This window comes from Acomys russatus, chromosome 22 (genome assembly GCF_903995435.1).
Source record: "Acomys russatus chromosome 22, mAcoRus1.1, whole genome shotgun sequence".
NCBI classification, from domain to species: domain Eukaryota; kingdom Metazoa; phylum Chordata; class Mammalia; order Rodentia; family Muridae; genus Acomys; species Acomys russatus.
This window is the reverse complement of record NC_067158.1, coordinates 24,434,347-24,450,422: the sequence shown is the minus strand read 5'-3', so window position 1 is coordinate 24,450,422 and position 16,076 is coordinate 24,434,347. Positions and strand designations below refer to the sequence as shown.

Below are 16,076 nucleotides of genomic sequence, written 5' to 3'. Positions count from 1 at the left end.
GCAGGAGCCAGTGGAGGCCAGGAGAGGGCATCAGAGCCACTAGAAAACATGAGGTGACTTTTTTTTTGGATGGTAGCCAGAATACACGCTCCTAGTGAGAATAGTGTATTCTTTTTCAGTTACCTTTTTTACCAAGTAGAGTTTTGTTTTGCTACAGCCGAGATGGGGAAGGGTGAATGGAGCAAGAAGCAGAAGAGAAAGCTAAGGATAGAGATTGGTCGTCTGGATGGTTATTGTGGAGCCCAGTAGGTGAGGGCACAGGGGGCGAGCAGTAAGGCTGGCAATGAGCTTTGTGTTCTGCCTGAGTCAGGCTGGGCGGAAGGCTGAGTCATGGTGGTGCAGAACTTGTGTTCTTCCACTTTGATCTTCTGGTTTTGAGTTTAGATCATGACCTAATATTTGGCAAGTGCAGTATGTGGGTGATCTCTGTGTCTAAAGCTAGCCCAAAATATGTGGACCTGTAAATTCTCCGTCTTCACAGTACTGAACTTGAGATCAGTCAGTCAGTAGGCCCAACTTCTTTTTCTTGTATTTTTTTCTAAGCAGGGTTTCTCTGTGTAGCCTTGGCTGTCTTGGAACGTACTCTGTAGACCAGGCTGGCCTGGAACTCAAGAGATCCACCTGCCTCCGCCTCCCCAGCGCTGGGATTAAAGACCTGCACCACTGCTCCAGGCCTTTAATATTCCCCCTCTCCCTCTCTGGTTTTGTAGGTCTCTCTGTGTAGTCTTGGCTGTCCTGGCCTCCCTTGTAGGCCTCTGTCTACCTGAGTGCTGGGATCAACAGTCATCCTTCCTGCCCCAACGCCCCCCATGGTGCTCTTTTTTGGTTTTTCGGTTTCGCAATACCTCTGTGTAGCCTGGGCTATCCTGGAACTCACTTTGCCTGGGGGGGAGGCAGCGGGGGTGTTCGAGACAGGGTTTCTCTATGTAGCCTTGGCTGTCCTGGACACACATTGTAGACCAGGCTGGCTTTGAACTCAGGGATCCAACTGCCTCTGCCTCCCAAGTGCTGGGATTAAAGACATAAGCTACTGCCTCCCGGCTCTGGAACTTACTTTGTAGACCAGACCAGCTTCCAAATCAGAGATCTGCACCACCACCACCACCACCATCTTCTTCTTCTTTTGTTTATTTATTTATTTGAGACAGGGTTTTTCTGTGTAGCCTTGCTGGCCTAGAACTCACTCTGTAGACCAGGCTAGCCTTGAATTCACAGAGAACCTCCTGCCTCTGCTTCCTAAGTGCTGGGATCATACTAAGCTTTTTTTTTTTTTTTTTTTAAGATATTTTATTATTTATGTGTATGAGTATGCTGTCTTCATGCACAGCAGAAGAGGGCGTGGGATCGTATTACAGGTGGTTGAGAGCCACCATGTGGTTGCTGGCATTGAACTCGGGACCTCTGGAAGAGCAGCCATCTCTTGACTGAGCCCCTCTTCAGCCCAATACTAAGCTTTTTGATTGTCTTTTCAAGTTGAGTCTTTATGTTGTCACCATTGAATGCATGACGAAATTGATTTAGGTAGAGCAGCTTTTTTATTTTTATTTCTTTAAATTACGTACTGATTTGAGTTTCTTTCTCTTCTATAAAAGAAAATGTATACAATACAACTGGAATTCTCCCAGGATCCACTGAAGACATACAAGGTATGAAAGCCAGGGACTAAGGTGGATAATAATGACACAAGGGTGGCACTGTTAGTCATCACCTGCCAGCTGGGCCAGTGTACACCCAGGAGCAAACAAAATCATGACCACAGTGAATTTTTATAAACCAGAGCGTTAATTACCCTAGAACCTTTAACCTTTGTGGACCCTGAATTAACAAAAACAACAACTCTTTTTTTTTTTTTTAATCAAGATAGGGTTTCTTTGTGTAGCCTTGGCTGTCCTGGACTCGATTTGTAGGCTGGTTTTGAACTCACAGAAATCCACCTGCCTCTGAGTGTTGGGATTAGAGGCATGTGCCACCATGCCTGGCTACAAAAGCAGATTTTTTTTTTTCCCCTGAGACAGGGTTTCTCTGTGTAGCCCTGGCTGTTCTGGACTTACTTTGTAGACCAGGCTGGCCTTGAACTCACAGAGATCCACCAACCTCTGCCTCCAAGTGCTGAGATTAAAGGCATGCACCACCATGCCTGGCCACAAAAGCAGCTCCTAAAGAAAAACTCTGTGGAGAATTACTAACTTTTCCTTTTGGGTTGTCATTACCAGGGAACTGTGCCATTTCCAAAATGAGCAAAGAGAAGGAAGAGCTGTGTGACTTAAACCTTGTCTGTGAAGAAGATGACAGTCACCAGCAGGGGCTCAGCCAACATAAGGACAGATGCAGTTCTGCACATGATAGTCCCACTGCTACAGGAAGCATAGATTCTATAAAACCCTTAGAAGAAAATTCTAAAATTTTATGTCTCACATCGTATTTATCTGACCCAAGATCCTTAGAAAAATGTGGTTTTGAAAGCAATGGTTTGATAAAGGAATCTGCTGAAAAAACACACAATGTTGATCAAAGCAAGGACTTCACTTATAGAAAAGAAAGTAAAGAGCAGTATTGGAGGCCCAAGAGTGAAAGAGGAGGTCTCTTGCTTTTCAATGTCAGGCAACAAGAACTGGATACCAGTGGGGATGGTTCTGGCAAAAAACAGACTGTGGAGTCCAGTGACCACAGCAACTGTCGCACTCAATCCAGTTGTTGCTCTACAGAAAACTATAGTTTCATGCCTGATTCTTCTACTGAAGCCACAGAAGTCATGCTTAAAAAAAATGATCTGAAAATTATTTCAAACTCTGAGGACCATAGAAAAACTGTCACTGATGTGCACCATCCTGGGAGACATTCTGAGGAAAGCAGCTTTTCCTTGTTGGTGCATATTGAAGAGTCAGGACAAACAACAGTAAAGTCCAGTGCAGTTAAGGAGGAGATTGACAGTGCAGACTCTAAGTCTGTAGTCAGCATCCAGAGAGATCTGGGTGATTCTCCACCAAATAATTTATCGTGTACTGATTTTCTGTCTGAAAGAAAACTCCTTCAGAGTTTGATAGCAGAAGATCCAGTAAGTTTTGAACATAATGAAATATCAAAACCCAAGAAAGGTACTGCAGAATTACCATCATCTCCAGAAAAATCTGCGCAGACCTTACCTGACAGTGTTTCACATTTAGATGAACCGGTCATTGCCTATGAGATGAGTGGACTTTCTTGTAACCGTGAACTGGTTGCACACAAAATAGAGCATGAATGTGTTTCACATCAACAAGTGTCCCTTAATTCTCAAGACCATGTCACAACTGACTCTCTACTAAATAGAAACAGAAAGATGCCTTCAGCAACATGCAAGGATGCTCAAGAGAGCTGTCCTTCTCTGGAGAATGGAGCAAATGTTACCACTGAAACTCAAACCATTCCTGCTGAGACAAAAATGGAAGCCATGTCTCCACAAGGTGACAGAGCCTGTGGTGCCTCTTCATACATACAAACCTTAAATATCAAAACAAGCCCAGAAGGGCAAAAAAAAATAACTGGTGTACATTCCACATTACTCTCAAGTGTGAAAGAAGCAGCTGGCCTTTCCTTTGTTACAGAATGTCAAAATGTTCAGTCTCAGGAGCTCTCCAGCTGTCATTGTGTAACAAGAAATGCATCCAAAAGGAAGATGCATTCTGCTTGTACTGCCTTTAAACCTAGAAAAGATATCGTGAAAGTCAGCAGCTGTAAGAGAAGATGTGCAAGTGCATCTCAGTATAGCAATCACTGCTTCCAAAATTCAGAAGATTTTGTGGAAAGTAGCACCCTCTTAGAGAGTGAACCTGCTACGAGAGAGACTGAAAGCATCGTTCTAGGAGGCAAGGTCAGAAATGAAACAACAGCAGGTGTGTCAGATACTGGTGCTCTGAACAGAAGTACTCACGTGGAAATCAGTGAGGAAGGACTGGGTGGGAAGAAACAAGATAAACACAGAGACGCTGAGATGTGTGAACACAACACCTCTAATTGTGACCCACAAGAACTAAGCCAATCTACAAACATTCCAAGTCCTGAAACATTAGTGAACCAGTCCCTGACTGTAATTTCATCTCATTTAAAAACCGTGTACCAAGCAACTGAAAGTCTTGATCAGAAAGCAGATGAAGTCTCTGACTGCCAGAGTAACCAAGATAGTCGAGATACGTGCAGGAGGGAAGGGAAGCCGGCTAGGAAAGGACTAAGTGCAGACTACCGAGAGACTACTGAGGTAAGCTACAAGGAAAAGGATCTGATAGTCAGTTTAGGCAGTAAAGTCCCTCTGTCTTGTGGTAGTTTAAAGAAAAAAGATCTCAAAAGAACCTTTGAGAATATCCCAGGTTCTGAAGAGTTCACACACAGTATGCTAGATGTGGTGTGTCCAGACTGCACAGATGCACCTACAGAGAGGATGCTGGGTGTGGAAGCATCTTGTCTGTCTGGCCATTGTACAAGGCAAGGTAGACTGGCATCCTGTGAGACCTTAAGGAGCACCTCATCTCTTCAAGGAGAACTGAATGTGGCATTTATAGATACTCCTGGCCGGGACTCAGAACTTCCAAATGCTGCTGCTTCTACAGTAGACTCTTCTGAAATACAAAAATTACGCGAGGAAAGAGTATGCACATCTCTGAAAGACTGTGAAGTGGAAGAATGTCCAGACTCTACCGTTGATCATGAAGTAGAATCTGTTGCAGATCATGAACCAAACACAGGAGCACTGGATAGAGGAGGTATATCTTTAAATTATATTCATCGTGAGCATCAAGGTGAAGGAGGGTCTGTGACAGAAGAACTGAGACTAGAAGCAAATTCTGAGATTGGCAAGAAGAAAACCTTTGGGTTATCTTCAAATGACTCAGTGTCTTCTAGGTGCCAAGACTCTATGGAGATGGTGCATCCCTGTCTGTCTTCTCAAGAACATTCACCAGTGGATGTTCATGGTGAGCCACATAACTTGAAACATCTCTTTAAACCCAAAGATGGTGGACGGCTTTGTGCAACTGTCAAGACTTGCCCAGTCCTGTCTGACATGAAGGAAGGAGTACCCATGGATTTCAGTAATCCTAGGGAAGGAGATGACACATGCATCAGTGTGGACAAAAATGTTTGTGAAGCTTGTCACTCTTATGAGAGTTCCATTGATAAGTATCTGCCTATGACAACAGAAACAGCGATGAAGGTGCATAGAGAAGAAACTGAAGAACATCAGAAGGGACCACAGAGTCACTTACCTGTTGGGGAAGAATCTGCAGAGACCGTTACCAGGAAAGGACATGATTGTAAATTTCCTAAGAGTGCTCAGACCCACTTGAAGTGCCAGAGAGTGCACGATGTTGCTGAAAACCCACAAAGCCAGAGAAGTGTGGACTGTGCCTTGCCAAAGGAAGAACATACATATCAAAAGGGCACACATGCGCTGTTGAAGCAACCTGTAGCTGACCGAGATGAGTCCATCATGATGGAAGTCACCAAGGACAGACTTGTTAAACAGCGTCAGAGGTTGGAAGACCCAAAAGAAAAGAGCATGCATCATCCATTAAAGAAAGACACTGAGTTATACACAGGACCCTCTTTTCCTGGTGCCTCCCGGAAAGAACATGACCTCAGCTCTGCTGGAGGTGATCAAATACACGGTGCCTTTGTGACTCTGTCATATCAGCAAAGATTGCTTCCTGTAAAGAAGCAACCTCATCGAACATGTAAAAGGATTTCCTGTCCAGAGCCAGTCACTGTGCGGAGAAAAATGAGTAAAGTGAGAAATTCTGATTGTGGAAAGAGTTTCTCTAACCCGGTCCCCACAAAAGCACACAGACTTCTCAGCCCATGTGCTGTGCCTGCCATGCCATTGGAACCTGAAGCAGTAGCTAGCAAGAGCTTGCATAGTCACATACCAAAGCTGAAGGCTACTCTGTGCCATTCCTTGAGGAGCCTGAGTTGTAGGAAGCCTACCAAAGAATCAGCCTTAATAAACAAGCTGTCTGTCCTTGCCTCCAAACTGACTCTGGCGACAAAGCCCCAGAAGCCCAGATACTGGCGCTGTTCCTCTTCCGTGGTTGCATTGGCTAAAAACTGCAAGCGCCTCAGATATAAAAAGCTCCTAGATGGACTTTCACATAATGCAATGCGGCTAGACCCATATTTGGCAGCTACTGGATGGAATAGGCGGTCTAGCAGTAAGTCCTTGGCACTTTATTCTCTTGAAGCTGTCAAAATGAGCTTCATAGATTTGAGCAACAAGATGCCATCCCTGCTCTTTGGTACCGAATTCCCATTTTCCTTTCATGTGAAATCAGCATCTAGTTGCATGGTTGAGTCCTCCAGGACTTTTCCTGAGCACTGTGCTCCATCGAGGCTTGCCTTAGCAGAGGCCTCCCAGTGCTCAACTCCACCTCCCAAGTGGACCTTCTCTTTTTTTTTATCCCATGGTTGCCCTGGGATGGCCACATTCAGGGAAGACACTGGCCTCTGTAGTCAGACACACACTCAGGCTCCTCTCCAGACTACAGCTCCTCTCCAGGACAATGGAGGCACTGCCATAGTTCAGACCAGAGCAGACTGCTCTGTCCTTGGCCTTCACACACTTCTAGCACTTTGTTCACCAGGATGTTACCGAATCTGGACAAAAAAACGGAACTTCTCCAATCATATGCCTATCATGCAGAGGCTCTTCTTGACCCAGTTTACACAGGGCTTAAAAGGGTTAAGGTCTCCAGCCTCTGTCGCAGACAACATCTTCTGTTCTCTGCCCTATTCGGTGGGCCGGATGTTGTCCCTTTGGAGCCAGCATGGACCCTCATGTACCTTCAAATTGCCAGCTCTCCATTCCACTCTCAGCAAGCAGCAGGGGAGCCTGAGCGCCCTGAGCAGGTAAGACCTTCCCTCCCGTTCTTTCTCTGTGTTCCTTCTTTGTCTCTTGCTGATGGGGAAAGGAGAGGGGCAGTGCTGGAAATGCAGCAGGGGCTGCTGGAGGCCTGGCCTCCTCTGTCTACATTGTTTACTTGTAAAGCTTCTGCAGAGAGAATGCAGCAGTTAATTTTTTTTCTCTCTCTCTCATTTTGCAAGACAGGATTTCTTTGTGTAACTTTGGCTGTCTTGGAACTCGCTCTGTAGACCAGGCTGGCCTCAAACTCATAGAGATCCGAATGCCTTGCCTCCTGAGTGCTGGGATTAAAGTTGCTCACCACAATGCCCAGTGTATGCCACCATCTTTCATTGTTGGTTGTTCTTTATTTGTGACACTGTAGCTCAGGTTGGCCTGGAACTCAAAAACATCTTGCTTCAGCCTTGAGTGCAGGGATTATAAGTATGAGCCATGTCCCAGCTGTCTGTACATTTCTTTTTATAGTATACACTTCAGAAATTCACCTTTGCATACTCTGGTTTTGGAACTTTATTGTAAACCAGACAGAAAAAAAAATTCTTTTTAGGGGGAGGGTGTTCTCTGTGTAGCTCTGCCTATCCTGGGATTCCGTAGAAACCCCTGCCTCTACTTCTCCTGTGCATGTACATACATACTAGCAAACACCCATGTACATAAAATTTTTTTGTATTGTTTTGGTTTTTGAGACAGGGTTTCTTTGGGTAGCCATGGTTGTTCTGGACTCGCTTTGTAGACCAGGCTGGTCTCAAACTCACAGAGATCCTCCTGCCTCTGCCTCCCAACTGCATAAAATTCTTATTATTTATTTATTTAGGTTGTTTGAGATAGGGTTTCTATGTCTAACTCTGGCTGTCCTGGAACTCACTCTGTAGACCAGGCTGGCCTCTAACTCACATAGGCCCTCCTGCCTCTGGCTCCTGAGTGCTGAGACTAAAGGCGTGCACCATCACTACCAACTACACAAAATTAGTAAGTTTGTAAATAAATAAATTGAATGAATGAATGAGTTGCCTCCTGGCAAGATGGTTCAAGGAATAAGCCACCAAGTGTGACTACCTGAGTGTAAGTTCACATATATGTACAAAATACCTTAAAAACAAAAGCCGTCAAATGATGGTGCATTGGTTGCTTTGTCTGGTGTTTTGTGTCTGCCTCTAGTATGTAAATTGTTATAATTGGCTCTGTGCTATAAGTCTGTGGCACACAGCTTTAAACTATGATGGTGTTGTGTTTCTTCTTTCCCCCCAGGCCCCTCCCCCCATCTTTCTTGTCTTCCCCCCCCCCCCTCCAGGCCCCTCCCCGCATCTTTCTTGTCTTCTGGTAGCTAATGCTGGCCTCCAACTCACTGTGTTATGCTTGACTTGCTGATTCTGCTCCACCTCCCGGGTTCTAAGATTACAGGCATGACCGCTTCACTGCTGTCTTAACACTGTTGTGTTAGTATTCAGGATGTGAGATTGGCCTTTTCTCTTTCAGAACTCTCTCTCATGTGGTGTTTCTAATTTCTACCAATATTTTTACTTCCTACATTCTATCATTCAATATGTAACTTTCTTGTCTTTTTTTTTTCTTTTTGGTTTTTCGAGACAGGGTTTCTCTTGTAGTCGTAGCTGTCCTAGACTCACTCTGTAGACCAGGCTGGCCTTGAGTTCACAGAGATCCACCTGCCTCTGCCTCCTGAGTGCTGGGATTAGGAAGCACTCTTCTGTTCGCTTACTTCTACCCTTGGGACGAGCATGTGAGCACAGTGGGGAGGTTCTTGTTTCTTGGCTTTCACCATAGGCCATCACCTACGGGAACCAGAGCCAGGTTTGCCGTTGTCCCCTTCCCGTAATCTGCTGCTTTATACTTGTGCTTTACTTCAGCCACACCACCACACCACATGTGCCTCTTCCTGGCATGGATGCTCTCCACGACGCCAACAGCAGCCACATGAGGTAAGCCTTGCTAGACGGGCATGGAATGTGGATGGGCGTGCATGAGAAATACATTTATTGTAGTGTTCATCGATAGCATGGCACAGCTCTAACCCCTTGTCTTAGCAATCTTACTGTTTATAGGTCTCCAGTAAAGATCTCTGAGATTCAGCTGTGCTCGAAATAGATTACAAGGAGCAAGCTTGTATAATTAGCACCATCTACTTTTGAAAATGTATTCGCCAGCTTATTACTATCTCAAGGTGTTTCAAATCCTGCCACTGCACCAGCCCCAGTGCCACTCCCTGAATGGGGTTGGTTTCATCTGAGTCATGTTCATTTGTTCATTCACTAAATGTCTTCTCACTAGACTCTGCTTATTTACACATTTTAAAAATGAAGCTGCTCTATACCACTGAAATGAATTGACCACATTCTTGTGATTTTCCACATGTGTAGACCCAGGTTGTGTTTTGAATGGACTAGAAAACAAGTTGACTGAAAATGCCATTCCTGGAAGGAAGAAACACCCATTCTAATCTGTATGTCGGGGTGACAGATGTCTCAGTAGTAAACTACCCACCCTGTAAACCTGAGGGCCTGAGCTTCATCCTCCAAAGCCGACATAGAAACCCCCGGCATGTGGCTCACTTGTAATTCTAGTGCTTAGGTAGGCGGAGCCTGAGGCTCACTGGCCAGCCAGCCTCGCCTACTTTTTGGTGAGCTTTAGGCCAGTGAGAGACTCTGTGTCAAAAACAAGGTAGATGGGGCAGCTGAGGAAGGACCTTGTCTTAAGGTTGTCTTCTGCCCCCCCCACACACACACACACATGTGCACACGAGGACACAAACATACACAGAAAAACTAAATAAAAATGTCTGCTAACTGGTAGTAGAAAGCAAACCTCATACAGGTTTTATCTTCATTCTGTCTCCGTGGTGCTAGGCTAGAGCCTGTGTTTCCTGCCTTGGTGCCAAAGTCTTGCTTGGTAACAGAGCCTGCTGTTAGCACGCTCCTGCTCACAGCCGCTGAGCTCCAGATTCCTGGGTTTGATAAGCTGGATGGTGTGTTGGCAGCTTGCCCCCGACCACAGAGCAGCCCTGTGCAGCAAAAAGAGGTAAATGCAGAGTACCAGGTGTCAGGTGGAAGTGGCATTGGGGTTTCCATGGCTTTTGTTTTGTTTTTGGGAGGGGTTTTGTGGTGGTGGTGGTGGTTTGTTGTGGTTGTTCCCCGCTTCCCTCCAAGACAAGGTTTCCTGTGTAGGCCTGGCTGTCCTGGAATTCGCTCTGTAGACCAGGCTGGCTCTGCCTCCTGAATGCTGGGATTAAAGGCATGCACCACCACCGCCTGGCTGGAGTTTCCATTGTCAGTGCCCATCACATGGTGGGTACAGGCTTTCCTCACTAGCCTTAGCTCACTATCTGAGAGCACTAAGGTAGGGGTTTTCTGCTTGACCCAGCCCTTGTTTTAGTTTGTTTTCAGAGATGGGGTCCTACTGTTTTCTCCTTTGGCTTCCAGCCCCTGGGTTCAATCTGTCCTTAGTTATCTTACTCTGTATTGTTTTCCACATTTATTTTTCTCAGCAACAGCATTAAAGAGGGTTTTTTGAGAGAGACTTATACCTAAGAGCCACTTTGTACATAGTGTCCTTCAGTTTTACAATCACCTGCCTGCACTGATTGAAGACTTAGAGTTGATTATCTCAATTGGAACTGTTCGACTCTGGTTTAGTATACGAAAGGGCAGTGACTGAAAACACAGCCAGAGAAGGAAGGGGAGATTGTCATCAGCTACGTTTTAGGCTTATCTGTAAACTGAGGGAGCAGTGTTTCGAGTACAGGAGCTTGATTTAAAATGTCTTACATCTTCTCTGTTTTTCTTCTCAACCCTAAAAACAGGCTGAGCCAGAGAAGAGACCAAAGAAAGTCTCACAGATCCGCATCCGGAAAACCATTCCTAAGCCAGATCCCAACCTTACCCCAATGGGCCTGCCTCGGCCCAAAAGGTGAGCTTCTCCAGTGCATACTGGGTTTGTTCTTGGAAAATTGTTAGGCAAAGCATAGCTGCCCTTACAGCCATCGTATATCCAAGCTATGTTTTTACTTCTAGGAATCTATCCCAAAGAGGTCATTGGTTGTACAGCTAAATGTTTATGTGCAAGATATTTTAATATGTTAATTTTATTGTACTGCTTGTGCTAGGTATTGTGCATACATAATCATAGCTTATACTCCAGTAGGAATCCAGCCCTTGAGAGGCCAAGGCAGGAGGAGTAGCTCAAGTAAAGACCAGCTTTGGGTACATAGTAACTACAAAGCCAGCCTGGGCTATGCTGTGAGGTTCTCTCTCAAAAAAAAAAAAAAAAAAAAAAAAAAAAAAAAAAAAAGAAAGGAAGGAAAGAAGACAGAATTACATGATGAGACCCTGTCTCCAGACAACAACAACAAGTCACACACACACACACAAACCGGAAAACCCAATTTATTAAAAAAAATTTTTTTTAGGTTTATGTGTGTTTCTGTGGATGTATGTCTGTGAACCATGTTTATACCTGGTGCCCTCGAAGGTCAGACGATGGCACTGGAGGTGTGTGTGTATAATATATATGTATGTATGTATGAATATATGTGCACACATATCTACATATAGATGGATGGATGGATGGATAGATAGATAGATAGATAGATAGATAGGCAGGCAGGCAGGCTGCCATGGCAGGGTGCTGGGAACCAAATCCAGGGCCTGTGTAAGAGCAACAAATGTCTTTAACTGGTGAGCCCTATCTCCAAACCCCCAGTTTGTTTGTTTGTTTGTTTCTCGAGACAGGGTCTCTCTGTGTAGACCTGGCTGTCCTGGACTCGTTTTGTAGATCAGACTGGTCTCGAACTCATAGCAATCTGCCTGCCTCTGCCTCCCAAGTGCTGGGATTAAAGGTGTGTGCCATCACACCTGGCTCCCCAGCATAATTTTTTAAGTAGGTCTTTGTGGTATACTCCTGTGATCCCAGCAATAAGGAGATGGAAAAAGAAGAAAAAGAGTGCAAAGTCATCTGTGTCTAAGGAAATGTTCCAGTGGTCATGAGCTATTGCCTGCCTGCCTGCCTGGTCTCACTATACAGCCCAGGTTGGCTTTGAACCCATAATCCACCTGTCTTAGTCTCCAAGTGCTGAGATTACAGGTAGATATTACATCTTGCAATATAATATATATTCTTCCTTCTTCCAACCTTCTCTTACTGTACTGGAATTGAGCAGAAGGCTTTGTGAACAGAAGCCTGTGAGTTACTTTTGAGCTATATTAGCTGACACATCCTTTATCGACTCCCCTCTCATGTCACCGAAAGGCTTTGTGTGGCTCAGGTGCCCCAGGTCCTAGTGGTGCTCATTACAAGAATGAAAAGTAGGTTTCAGTGTGGCTTACCTTCTTTCTTTGTGCATCTAATATAAAAGCCTAGTTGGCATAGATATGATAGGAACAGAAAGACTTTTTATTTATTTTATTTATTTATTTGGTTTTTCAAGACAGGGTCTCTCAGTGTTAGCCTTGGCTGTCCTGCCTATGCCTCCCGAGTGCTGAGATTAAGGGTGTGTGCCACCACACCCAGCCAGAAAGGCTTTTTTTGTTTCACTTTGCTTTGTTTGATTTTTGTGGGGTTTTGCTTTTGTTTTTTGAGACAAGGTCTCTGTGTAGCCTGGGCTATCCTGGAACTCACTCTGAAGACCAGGCCTTGAACTCAGGGATCTGCTGCCTCCCAGGTGCTTGGGATTAATGGCCTGAGCTAGCTACCACCCAGCAGTAGTTTTCTTTTTCTTTCTTTTTTTTGTTTTGTTTTATTTTTTAAGACAGGGTCTCTCTGTGTAGCCTTGACTATCCTGGACTTGCTTCGTAGACCAGGCTGGCCTCAAACTTACAGTGATCTGCCTGCCTCTGCCTCCCAAGTGCTGGGATTTGAGGTGTATGCCACCACCGCCCGGCTTCTTTCTTTCTTTCTTTCTTTTTAATATTTATTTTATGTATATGAGTGCTCTATCTGCAGGTACACCTATTTGCCAGAAGAGGGCATCACATCCTAGTATAGATGGTTGTGAGCTACCACATGGTAGCTGGGAATTGAACTCAAGACCTCTGGAAGAGCAGGCAGTGCTCTTAACCACTGAGCCATCTCTCCATGCTCTCCTTCCTTCCTTTCTTCCCTCCTTCCTTCCTTCCTTCCTTCCTTCTTTCTTTTTCTTTCTTTCTTCTCAAGGCAGGGTTTTTCTGTGTAGCCCTGGCTAACCTAGACTCGATTTGTAGACCAGGTTGGCCTGAAACTCACAGATATCTGCCTGCCTCTGCCTCCCCAGTACTGGGACTAAAGGTGTGCACCCTCTTTTTCTTTTCTCTTTTTATGATATAAAATCCTGGTTTTTGTTGTTATTTTTTGATTTACATATAGAGTTATGCATCTCATCATGGCATCTGTATATGTTTGCTCTCCTCCCTATACCCACTCACACCTAGCTGGTCCCCATATTCCCCAGGAAACTCTATCCATTACCCACACTGTTTCTTATTTTCCTAAGATCGCATCCTCCCTCACGATACCATTTTTAGTTTTTTTTTGTTAGTTTTTTTTTTGTTTTTTGTTTTTTTGGGTTTTTTTTTTTGAGGCAGGGTTTCTCTGTGTAGCCTTGGCCATCCTGGACTTACTCTGTAGACCACGCTGGCTCCAGAGTGCTGGGATTAAAGGTGTATGCCACCACAGCCTGTCCTCACATGTAATAATTTTAAATGTGCTCTGCATATGTGGGAAAAATGCAATGTTTGCCTTTGATATTCTGGCTTATTTTGCAGTCTGATTGCCATGTTGGCTGCAGAAGTTGGCACTTTGAGCAGCATTGCACACGTTTTTCTTTCCCTACAATTTCACCAGCATGTGTTGTCATTTGTTTCTTTTAAAAGTGTGTGTGTGTGTGTGTGTGTGTGTGTGTGTGTACACAGATTGCAGGTGCCTACAGAAGCCAGAAGGTTTTGATCCCACTGGAGCTGTAGTTATAGGGTACTATGAGATGCTGGGCATGGCTACTGGGAACTGAACTTTGGTCCTCTACAGAAGCACCAAATGTTCCTAGGATATTTGCCTTTTTTTTTTTTTTTTTTTTTTTTTTTTTTGGTTTTCGAGACAGGGTTTCTCTTGTGTAGCCTTGGTCATCCTGGACTCACACTTTGTAGACAGGCTGGCCGTCGAACTCAACAGCGATCCGCCTGCCTCTGCCTCCCGAGTGCTGGGATTAAAGGCGTGCGCCACCACGCCCGGCTTAGGATATTTGCCTTAATCCCTTACTTTCTGCCCTGCCCACCTACCTCCCCATATCTCTGTTACTGGTGGCTGATTTTTTTTTTTTTTTTTTTTAGTTTTTTCTCTGTAGTAGGCAATGAACCCACACAGGCTCTCACCTGTGTGCAGGGCAGCATATTTTGTATTGGTGGAGTGTTTTCTCACGTGGATGCCCCAGCACGTGTCTCTTTGTGTTCTCTCCCTGCTTTGCTGCCACTCACGCTTTTTACTGAAGAAGTATTGCTGATCCCTCTCTGCCCAGCTGCTGTTATCACACTTCTCACTTGGGTCTTTGAGGAAGTCTTTCCTACCATGCCTGTCCCTGGGAACATGGTGGCATCCAGGTGATTCTTCTGGTTACCATGTCTTTCTCATCTCCTCTATCCAAAGGACTCCTGTGTGGAAGAGCTGTCATTGCTTTCTGGAGCTTGGGAGATGTGGGTAACTGCCTAGGCGGGTGGACCGGGACTCCCTTTCTTATATCTTCAAGATAAATTGCTCCTTGTGTTAATGTGTAGTATTTCTGTCTCTTCTGATTCAGTTTGGTTAGAGGTCCACTTTGTCAGACATCAGAATAACTATGCCAACTTGGTTTTGGTTTTCATTTGCTTGATGCATTGTATTTCCATCTTTTTAAAATTTCCATCCTTTAAAATATGTTTTATTTTATTTGTATGGATGTTTTGTCTTAGTGTGTGTTTGTGCACTGTGTGTGTGTACCTGTTGCCCATGGAGGCCAGAAAACAGTACAGGTACTCCTGGGACTGGAGATACAGATGGATGTGAGGTGCCGTGTGGGTGCTGGGACTCAAACCTGGGTCCCCTGCAAGAGCAGCTGGTGCTCTTAACCACTGAGCAATCACTTCAGCGCCTTGGCTTTGTATTTTTGGAATCTTAACTATGATGTGTTGACATGATAATATGTAGCTGAGAGGTTTTTCTCTGGTATTGTCTATTTGGAGTTCTAAATGCCTCTTGTGTGTGAATGTCTCTTTCTCTAAATTTGGAAAAAAGTATGCTGTTTGCTTCTATAAACTTTTAGTGGATTTTTTGGGTTTAGGATTTATCTTTTTTTAATCCTACAAATTCTTGGGTTTGTTTCTTAATTGTATCCCAGAGTTCTTGAAGATTGTGGTTATGTTTGCTTTTGTTATTTTTGGTTTTATTTGTTTGTTTGTGTGTGGTATTTTTTCTTTTGATTTTTCAAGACAGGGTTTCTATGTTAGCCTTAACTGTCCTGGAACTCACTTTGTAGACCAGGGTGGCCTCAAATTCACAGAGATCCACCTGTTCTCGTCTCCTGAGTGCTAAGATCACCTGGCCTTGTTTTGTTTTCTTATTGATGACTGAATGTTGTTTTTACCAACTCCTTCCCTCCATCCCTGATAGTCTTTCCTTTACCACCTCCTTCCCTCCGTCCCTGATAGTCTTTCCTTTGCCACCTCCTTTCCTCCATCCCTGACAGTCTTTCCTTTGCCACCTCCTTCCCTCCGTCCCTGACAGTCTTTCCTTTGCCACCTCCTTCCCTCCGTCCCTGACAGTCTTTCCTTTACCACCTCCTTCCCTCCATCCCTGATAGTCTTTCCTTTACCACCTCCTTCCCTCCATCCCTCACAATCTTTCCTTTGCTTTGCTGAGCCTATTGTTGGCATTATCACACTGTTTATTATTTGATTCATGGCTTTTTTGGGGGGGTGGGTTTCGAGACAGGGTTTCTCTGTGTAGCCTTGGCTGTCCTGGATTCACTTTGTAGTCCAGGCTGACCTTGAACTCACAGCGATCCGCTTGCCTCTGCCTCCCAAGTGCAGGGATTCAAGGCGTGCACCACCATGCCCGGCTTGACTCATTGCATTTTTATTGGCCACTTTTCTCTAGCCTGCTTGCTTCTTTGAAAAATTTTTGTGTGTTTTTAATTATGTGTGGGTTTGTGAGGAGAGTGGGCGCACATGGGTGCAGT

The 16,076-nt window shown here is 44.8% G+C and overlaps 1 protein-coding gene across 3 annotated transcripts in view; it reads left to right on the top strand.

Annotated features, from left to right (window-relative positions):
- The window catches only part of Prr14l (proline rich 14 like), a 59,276-nt gene that overhangs the window by 19,024 nt on the left and 24,176 nt on the right, over positions 1–16,076 (top strand). Inside the window, exons 5-9 of one of the 3 annotated variants that reach the window (XM_051165145.1) lie at positions 1,593–1,646; positions 2,214–6,873; positions 8,752–8,823; positions 9,748–9,919; positions 10,701–10,807. In XM_051165145.1, coding sequence (XP_051021102.1) covers positions 1,593–1,646; positions 2,214–6,873; positions 8,752–8,823; positions 9,748–9,919; positions 10,701–10,807 — 5,065 coding nt within the window. Of the gene's footprint in view, positions 1–1,592; positions 1,647–2,213; positions 6,976–8,751; positions 8,824–9,747; positions 9,920–10,700; positions 10,808–16,076 lie in introns of those variants that run through there. The other 2 variants (XM_051165143.1, XM_051165144.1) reach the window with 2 other exon arrangements.